This window comes from Arachis stenosperma, chromosome 2 (genome assembly GCF_014773155.1).
Source record: "Arachis stenosperma cultivar V10309 chromosome 2, arast.V10309.gnm1.PFL2, whole genome shotgun sequence".
In the NCBI taxonomy this organism is placed as follows: domain Eukaryota; kingdom Viridiplantae; phylum Streptophyta; class Magnoliopsida; order Fabales; family Fabaceae; genus Arachis; species Arachis stenosperma.
Genome location: NC_080378.1, coordinates 8,162,812 through 8,173,052, shown reverse-complemented (window position 1 = coordinate 8,173,052; position 10,241 = coordinate 8,162,812). Strand labels below are relative to the sequence as shown.

Sequence of the window (10,241 nt, the reverse complement as noted above, 5' to 3'; positions counted from 1 at the left end):
TACCAACACATCTTCTTGAATTCATGGTAGCCGAGTTCTTCAAACAACTTCTTCAAGTCAAAGTAATTCACTAAGTCCAGATCCATTGGAGGAAATCTTGTTACATTGCCATTAAGATACAGAAGTTCACCCTTGTTATCTTTGACAAAGCTCCCCCCATGTTAAAACACAGGGGTAACCCACTCAGTCATCTGTAATTTACAAATATAGAATAGCACTATTAATAGCAGAATAATAAACGTTGTCCTTGATCAGATAAAATTTCATCAATACTAAATGTTACTCTAACTTCTATTATTTGGATAAATTTCATAATCAGCTTAATACATTAATACGATGTGTTCATCACTTCATATTGTGTCTTTTTCATGTTAAAATCGTATATGTATGCACCACAACACTTATCAGTAACCCATGTGAAACAATATCAAAGAATCAAAAACAACTTTTATTTCCAGCAACTAATGGTATTCTAACAGAAACAACTACTGCATGATCACACCGTTAAACAATGTCAACAATGATCAACTATACCATCAACATCTTAATCAATAAACTCATCACTATACTAACCTCGACCAGTGGCTGTGGCGAGTGAAACACTCACAGGAAAATTCTTCTACAATAATGCAGACTCGTTCAAACCCTAGCGTCGACAATAGCAACAGAGGTGGTCGGAGGACTACAGGTTGACGTGGTGGTGGCTTCCTTAGTAAAACCTAGGAGAAGAGAGGGAGTTCAGAGTAATTTTGTTTTGGTGGAGGGATGGCAAAGAGATGCTTCAGTTTTGATAGGCTCTTCCTCTCACAGAACGACGTCGTGCCCTACTCTAAACTGCAGCGTTTTGTATCAATCTAGCTAGGGACTAATTCGTCCGAACGAAACAAGTGGAACTTCACGGCTGACTCATCACAGTCACACGACACATCACCTCCTTCCGTTAGTGGTTAACGGAGATAAGAAAAAAAAGGATCAATTTGTCTTACGCCCAAAAACGTTGAGGACCAACGGAGTGATTAATTTTAATTGAGGATTAAAATGTCCACTTTAAAATTCTTTAGGGACCAATTTGAGTATATACTCTTTATTTTATGTTGTTTTTAAACTCTCTTTAATAGAAGATCTTATGATAGGTTCTTGCATTCATTAGCAATAATCTTTCTTTGATAGATGATAGGTGATTGTCTTAACTCTTATCAAATAAGGGAACTTTTATTGACTAGCAATATCTTAGATAATGCATTAGGTTATATTTTGTTCACTAGAACTTGTGATATGCCCTTAATTAACTTTTATTGACTTGAATTCGAAGCGTAGTATATACAACTATTTCTATTGAGAGACTCACTCATCAAAGTCATGTACGTGACCCAAATGGAGTTTAAATTAGTTGGAACGAAGCTCTGAAATCGGGAGAAAAAAAAACCTTGCAATTGCGTCTTCTTAATTCTCATCATCATTTAAAAACATAATATAACTTTTAATCAATGAAGGCGGCCAAAACCTTGTCATATAATATGAATATAATAAACTTATTAATTCCAACCATATGAGCAACATTACACAACAAATAAATTAAAGTAACATCAGCCTCGTCTGTAGAGTAACATATCACATATGGCATTCCAAATAATACATCTTAATCTCAATATTGATAAATGATAATAATCACACCCTCCCTCATTTTCTCTTTCTCTTTTTAACCCAATTTCCCTCTACTATTCTAGTAGATGTAAGGGGGAAAAAGAATAGACCCAAAGTGTCTTCTTTTAAATAAAGCTTTTGGACCATGAATGGACTCAAAGTTAATTAACAAAAATAATTAAATAATTATAACCCAAGAGAGAAAGGGAAGCCTGTTGAGCCCAACCAATTAGAACCTCCAATGAAGGCCCCAGCCGTAAAAGCCTGGGCCTCAGCAGCATTTGTAATTACCTTATAGCCCTTCCAGGTAACCCTGGCAGAAGTACCAGCACCAGGCCCAGTATTTTGGTACTCTCTATAAACCAGAGTGTCCAATGCAAAGTCTCCATTCCACTCATGCCATCCAACAGGTTGAATCACATCGCTTATGGTGCTTTGCATGATCACGGTTCTAGAGTACTCCTTCCATGGCCTACCAAGGTAGGTAGGGAAACTCTTCTTCACAGGCTCCAAATCCGTGGTGGCACCAATCCTACATTTTTGGATCACAATTCCGGTGTTTTGGTTAGGGTCAACCCTGCCCTGCGCCGTGACCATGTTCTTCTGACCAGGGTCAGGGCGCCGGGCATGGATGTCGCAGTTTTGAAAAACTGCGGCTGAATTACCAAAGATAAAGTCGACGGTGCCCACGATGAGGCAATTGACAAAGAATTGACGGTTGTTGTGGACATAGAGGGTGTCTTGGTAGGCGAGGATATCGCAGTTGTAGAAGGCTGAGAGGTCGCCACCGACTCGAAGTGCCACGGCTTGGTGCTTTGCTGCTCCGGCTGTGTTTTGGAAGGTTATGTCTCTTGCAAGAAAGTTTGCTCCCACAACGGCTGCAACCATATACATAAATTTGTTATTTATGAAATATATTTAAAAGGATTATGCTAGGTAACCAATAATTTTTTTGAATAACATGAACAACACTAATCAAATTAAAATACACTACACTTCTAAATTATTTATCTACATTTTAATATTAGAATAACCATTCACACATATAGTGAAATAAATATTCGATATATCCATTATTTACATTATTTAATATTTTCATTGTCTATCTATACTTTTTCTATTTAAAATAAATAAAAATTTCGTATGAAAACAATTATACACGAGTTTTCACCTTCAAAATAATTAAATGAATACATATTTCATATTGTAATAAAAAATAGCCTATAGATGAATATATTATAAATTTTTATTTTATTTTTATTTGTTTTTTTATTTTTTATTTTTTAAATAAAATTTGTTATATTTATTTTTTTCTAAGTTAATTATGCTTATTTTTTCTAATAAAATCATCTAAAAATTTTAGTTGTTTTAACTTATTTTAAAATTTAAATTTAACAATAAATATAAATAAGTAACATTGTTCTCCTTCAACAACAATAATAACCTTTCTCAAACACAATAATAAAATCTTTTATCTTTTTTTTTTCTCATTCTTTCACAATTTTATTATATATATATTTTGTCTCGCTTCAAATCAAGATTATTATTATACTAAATCTAATGGTAATGCACATGTAAATAGATCAATGAATGATATAAAATGAATAGATTTATCGACTTTTATGTAAAAGTTAATATCAATAATCATGCATGTTTTTCAGCTTATTTTGGATGAGATTATTTATGGCTCTTTGTCTTTTTATCCAAAATGAAACATTCGTGAACTTATACGTACTCGATAGTGGTTGGGGCTTTGTGAGTAATAAGTATGTTGTGTGTGACGTGGGTTAAGTTTCAAATAATTTAACTAAGTTCCTTAAATTGGAAGATGCAAGATTTTCAACTACTATAGCTAGGAAAAAAAGGTTATACACAATAGTACATATTTTCCTTTCCTCTAGCACGAGATGCACATGTTCTTCTCAGCATAGAAATTAAATAAATTTGAACTACAGATACCATAAATAAATAAAACTAGCTAGCGATCTAGGCATGGTTAAATGGTTTGAATACATTTGATGAGTGGTCCTTATTACTACTACTTATTTCTTTTGTTCATACATAAGGACAAATTTTGGTGACAAATTAGATTGTACAATTGCACATTTATGCACATGTTCATGCATCTAAATGGGGTCATCAATAGGCTTCTCTAGTCTCTAGCGAGCAGCAAGTGGGGTGAAAATTAAAAAAAAAAAAAAACCATATATATAGTGGGACATATATACATACAACTATACAAATACAAGCATGCTTGGAAGGTCACAATTTAAATATATTAGATTTCAAATGGGGTTACAACAATTAATTCAGAGAAAAAGTTGGAAAGACATAAATACTAGAGGAAAGGTCATAAGCTATATATATGTGGTATGAAGTATAGGACATGGTATAAGACAAGGTCATAACTCATAAGTTGGGTAATCTTTAATTATGACTAGCTAATAGATTATAGATCTAGAGAGATTAATTTCTAAGATGTTTATATGGCGAAAGATAGTGACAGTTCAGCCAAAAGATATAAAGTGTGTGTAGCATGCAACTGTGCAAGTCTATGGGTCGTTTATGTTATAAGACTATTATTATTATTATTATAAAATAAATAAATAAATACAGATAGAGAGCCATGACAAATTGTCATGCATGATTGAAGGGAATAGGTTGGAAGGAAGCATCAAGGAATGTTCGGGCTTAAATAAAATAAAGTTAAGGCCTACGAAATTCAAAAACTTAAGCTTGAAGCTGAAATATTCCGAAAAAGACAAGGGAACCTAATGGAACAATATATGTATATATATAAAGTCATGTTAAATGGAAAAAGCAACCACTTTTAGCTGTAACCCAATTCCTTTTTCCATTTGAAAGAACATCTATATACTAAAAAAAAGGTTTTCCTAAGAAAGATAAATTAAATTGGGTAGAAATTCAAATTCAGAAGATTTTAGGTGAAGTTAATAATTAAGAATTGTTAGATAATTTGACTAATTTGACTAAATCTTTAGATCGATTGCACTTGAATTTTCACAGTTAAATTGTTAGGAATTTTTGTAAAAAAGAGTTCACGTGAAAATATATTAAAGCATCTTAAATAGTACAAAAGAATTTTTTAAAATATTTTAATTCTCTAAGAAAAAAATCTAAGTGAATTTATTATTCTAAATTTTTTTTCTTGTGTGCCACATGCATTGGGCCATTAAAAGAGGGACCGGGTCCTTTTGCCCATAAGACTATAACAGTATAACTCCACAACCACAAGTTAACTATTCTTAATTATGACGTCAGCATGATTTTAATATAGGATAATATATTAATATTATATAATTGACAAAATTTATTGTGTTTTGTTAATACTTAACTAATATTTTATATTCTAAGTATTAACTTTTAAATCTTAATTTTTGAACTCTAATTCTTAATAATATAAAAAATAAAATATTAATTTAAAAATATTGGTTAATATTAATAAAAAAATATTTGCTCCCAATTTTTTTTTTAATATATAGCACATTCTTATTAGGTTAAAAGTTATTTACTTCGTAATTAAGAAAGAGAACAAAAGTACTATTTATATAGTTCTTCTTTATGTGCATGAATTCATTAAGAGATGAAGAAAAAAGACTAGTAAATAGTGATGTATAAATAATAATATTTTTTAATTTAATTTACATAATATTTCTTTTTTTAGCATGATAAGATATATGTTTTGATCTTCTTTATTGTACCTCAATCATAAAAACGTGTATGAAATATTTCGAAGAAAAGTCATGAACATGCAACATTAATTTCATCTTTCTAACAGGACACTATTAAACTTTGATTTATCCATATAGCAGAAAAGCCAGTGTGTGAAAAGTTAATATATTTGACAAAAAGATACAACTATGATCAAAAGTCAAAATTGAAGAATCCATGTGCATGCTAACCCGCCCCCCTTATTTTATTGAAAATGATAGCTTTTATTGAAAAAAAAAAAAGATAATTATACTAATTATGATGAAAAATAGGGTTATGACATATAAGTATATAACACTAACACTAAACATATAATATGCTGTGGCCCAAAAATTTTGTTGTTGTCTTACAGCTAAGCCTCCATCCCCGAAATTAAAGGCATTAATGTGTATATATATATAGATATATATATTTATTTATAACACATGATAGCAAGCACTAACCAATGATATGATGGTGAGTGTTGCTCTAACCATGCATATATTTATAGGCCATCCATGTTAAGTATCCGATCCCTTAAATTAAGCTATTGATTATTTAATTTACACTTGAACCTTTTTCAATTATTGGGTGGAATTAGAGTGACGGAAAGCATGCCAGCTTTTCAATCTTTTCCACTCTTTGAGGAAGATAGACACATACCCATATTGGTAAATATAAAAGAATTAGGAACTCTTGCAAATTAAAGCTATTGTTTATCTAGAGTTCTTTTTGGTATTTTGTTGGAAATTCCTAAGACATCCAATACTAGAAGAGTAGAAGGATCTATATCATGTATTGGTGCAAATTAAAGAACAAGTTGCATATGACACTTTATGCCCATCGTTTTCCTTGCGCTAAATTTCATACTCGTTTTGGAAGGGAATGCTTTGTTGATCACATAATATAAAGATCGTCTAATAAGTTCTAACTTCTAATATTAGGCGAATGCTATGGTGCAACTATCACTTTATCTATTAATTATTAATTAATTAAATTATAAATGTGCTAAACAAAAAATTATTTATGTTTAAAAAAGTTTGTATAATTATTTAACCATTATATTACTATTATGTATATTATGAACTTCATTCATTTATTTATTTTTCTCTTCATTTAAACTTAAGTAGTTGGTGTCCAAATGAATATTAACTTTAATATATATATACAAAGGAAAAGTATAGGTAACTAATAACATTTTTTAACAATGTGTGAACAATGTGAATTAATAGGGTTAAAATAATAAATTTAATGAGTAGCATTAAATTAGAATATAATGTATTTGTATTTAATTGATAATTGTTCATATTGTTCAAGATAATCATTATTTCTCTATCACTCCCCATATACAAAATATCTAACATTTTGATTCCAACTTGATAAATATTTAGAATGAATATATAGAGAATTTTATTTGTTTTTTAAAAATAATATATACACACTAAAAATTAATTATTAAATTAGTTATCATGTAATATATATTTTATATTTTAGTATACTGACGGATTATTAATGTAAAGTAACCATGATTGTTTATTTATTAATCTCCTAACAACTAAAATCCCTCATTTAAAAAAAAAAAAAAACAAACAAAATAAAAAACTGACAACCCTACGTGCATCCAATTCCAATACAAGACATCAAATAATTGGTGAGTCACAACTCACAAGTATATAACCGTTAGCCAAACCATTTATTTATCCTTTTCTTTTAAATTTAAAAAAAATTACGTAATTAATTAATTTTATTTCTTATCTAGTGCAAATTAAACTAATAAATTAGGGTCATGAATGGAATCTAACTAAAGTAGAAAATGAACAAGATCTTACCGACGGTGGCGGAGTTGAAGGTGGTGTCGCCATCTTTAACGTTTCTACTTCCGGTGATAATGGTGTTGGTTCTTCCATCTCCCAAGAACATTATATTCATCTTCTTCTTCGGCACCTCAACATTCTCTCTGTATACACCAGCTTTGATCTTAATCACATACCTCTTGCTACTCTTCTCCGGCGCCGCCTTCACCGCCTCCGACACCGTCTTGAAGTTCCCGTTCCCGTCCGCCGCCACCACAACGTCCGCCTCCACCGTCGCCGCCTGCAACAGCCTCCTGTCACCAACCGACATCCACTGCGGCCACTTTACTCCCTTCTCGTCTTCTTCTTCCTCCATCATCATCAACTTCCTTCCTCCGTTCGCCGTCGTCATCATTTTCTGCTCGTAGTTTGCGATGTCGGTGTCGGTCATGTTCTTCGCCATAGCCAATGCGTTGCTGCACATGTGCTCCACGTGTACCTGACCTTCTTCTAGAACCTTCCTTACTTTCTTGTCCGCCGCGTCGTGCGAGAAACCGTCCAAGCAAGTCACCTGATACAGGTTCATTGTCGCATTACGGTTAGTTATAACTAACTCACTAACTCAGTTAGCTTATTATTATTCCGTTAGAGTTTGTTACAGTCAGTTAGTTTGTTTGTTCACTCAATTAAATCTGTTAGAACTTGAAAATTAAAGCTCCTTCAACCACCACCATTAAGCTGCGCCCAAGAGGTGGTCTGGAATTTGGATAAGCCCAAAAGCTACCGAAATTTCAATTTAAATTGATACTTATTAAAACCTCAAAATATTAAGGCGTTTTAAATTGATAAATGCAGTAAAAAAAAATTTAGTCAATGGCGTCATTTTGTTTCTTTCATTTTCTGAAGGAATAGTTTGTTTGTTGTAATAATAAAAGATTCAGTGAAACTTAAAATTCCAACAACTACCTCACATTTCAATTTCAACTTGAAAAAATTATATTTAAAATGTTATGTGACGATTTTTAACTATATAAATTTTCACTTAGATTAAATTACTTAACATATAGTCATATACTATCGTCATCTCATAAAGACATTAATTAGCTGACCTGGTTGGTTATGGCGGCACTGATAAGAGTGTTGAGATCATCGGCGTGCTGGTAGAGAGTCTTCTTGTTAGAGTTAGGATAGAGCTTGATGTCCTCGTAGGCCTGATGGAGCTCGTCAAGGGACTCGTCAATGGTCTCGAGGCAGTCGTGGAGGGCGATCCTCTCCCTGTGGGTGAGGATCTTCTCCCGCTCCTCGAGAATCTTCTTGATAACAAAGAAGTTGTGCTCGACGGTCCTACAAGTAACGTTGAGGGACAATTCAATGACATCTTTGTGAGAAGTGACCTTGTTTGTCACGCCAGGCTCGGAGGAGACGGCGGAGAAACAGAGGTCTTGGTAGAATGTGGAGCTGCAAGCGCTTTTGATGATGGTGTGGGAGTGGTGGGAGAGTGCGAGAGAGGAGGAGGAAGAGGAGGTGTTGTTTTTGTGGGAGTTTACACCGGCGACTATGGCGACGAGGGAGGCGACAAGGAGGAGGGTGGCGAAGAGAGACAAGAAGAGCTTCTTTTTCTTGTTGTTGTTAGTGGAAGAATGAGTGAGTTGGGTGAATGCTTGTTTTAACTTAGACATTGAGTGTGATGTTTTGTAGTGGTTAAACAAAGCTAAGAGAGGAGTGCACAAAGAAGGAAGCTGATAAGAATGGTCATATATAGTAGTAGCATAGTGGACAATGGCCATCTCTTTTAATATATATATATATACACACGAGGAATGTTAGGGGCAGCAATTTTAGTGATTTGTAGCCATCAAATAGTCATCAAGATAGTTTTAATAGTATGATATTAGTGTGATATTTCATCCAATGGCTCACTTTTTATTGCTGGTTACATGCTGGCCAGAATTTAATAAAATTGCTGACCCTAGACTTTTTCTATATATATTATTTTTCATTTTTATAATTATTTTAATATAAAAATAAAAATACAATAACATTACATAGTCAATAAATATTATCATAAATTAGTCAATAATAATTTATAGTTTTATTTACACTCATATTTATAAAAATTTATACATAAATTAATATACTTTACACTCATATTAATTATAATTTTTATATATAAATTAATAAATTTTATTTATTAAAAATAATTTAATATTTATATTAATTAATTATTGGCTAAAATTACTAAAATCTGTTAACCCTAAAGATTCTCTGTAAGAATATACATAAAAATATGACATGTAATAATAAAATTTTTTAAATGCTTTTGGTGTTTGTTAGTTGTTGAAAGTTTTGAAACTGGTGTATTTACAGCACATTTTTAATTATAAATAAATTGAGAACGAAATAAATTATATTTTAGAGTATTTATTATATTTTAAAATATTGTTTTCCAAACTCGTTTTCCCTTTTATCTATTTCCTTATTCGTTTCATTTAAAGGGATTTAAGAAAAACCTACTATGTATATTAAAATATATTATTTGTACTTTAAAATTAATTATTATAATTAATTATTAATATATTTGTATATAAAATTATAAATATATATGTAATTTAATTTAATTTTAATGTATATTTATATTTTAATATGTTTTTTATATATTAATGATTGAGTTTTATAGTTAATTTTAATATATATATATATATATATATATATGTACGTATGTATTACTCTATTTATATAAAAAAGTTACGTTGCAGAGACTTGTCTCTTTGTTATTTTGTTTTATTTGATACAGGAACGTGTATCTTACATTCTTACTATCTTTATTTTGTAAGAGTTTCTCGCGGATGGTTATTCCGTGAAAAAATTTAACTCACAGATTTCTTCTAATATATTCTATGTGCTTATTACATACATACACGCTAGTACTAGTGGAAAATTATTTGCCGTGTTTAATTATATTGTGGATATAAACCCTAATTTCACTAAAAGTATATATATTTTAGTTATGAAATGTGACATTAATCAGGTCGAATTTATCTTAAATATGATCCGAATCGGATACGAAAATCATACTAAATAAAATAGATAAAT

The 10,241-nt window shown here is 31.1% G+C and overlaps 1 protein-coding gene across 1 annotated transcript; it reads right to left on the bottom strand.

Annotated features, from left to right (window-relative positions):
- Positions 1-1,478: 1,478 nt before the first annotated feature.
- LOC130961435 (pectinesterase-like) lies at positions 1,479-8,884 on the bottom strand. Its single transcript, XM_057887327.1, has 3 exons — positions 8,258-8,884; positions 7,185-7,719; positions 1,479-2,522 (listed from the first exon to the last, which is right to left on the bottom strand). Exons 1-3 carry the CDS (start codon positions 8,825-8,827, stop codon positions 1,831-1,833), a joined length of 1,797 nt encoding a protein of 598 aa, XP_057743310.1. The 5' UTR covers positions 8,828-8,884; the 3' UTR covers positions 1,479-1,830.
- Positions 8,885-10,241: the final 1,357 nt, after the last annotated feature.

What these genes read in the sequence shown, in the direction of transcription:
- LOC130961435 (XM_057887327.1), bottom strand. Translation starts at nt 8,827, where the DNA reads ATGTCTAAGTTAAAACAAGCATTCACCCAACTCACTCATTCTTCCACT. An exon ending in GTGCCGCCATAACCAACCAG is followed by an intron (nt 7,720 to 8,257) that starts GTCAGCTAATTA and finishes AACCTGTATCAG; the next exon opens with GTGACTTGCTTGGACGGTTT. An exon ending in CTTCAACTCCGCCACCGTCG is followed by an intron (nt 2,523 to 7,184) that starts GTAAGATCTTGT and finishes ATATGGTTGCAG; the next exon opens with CCGTTGTGGGAGCAAACTTT.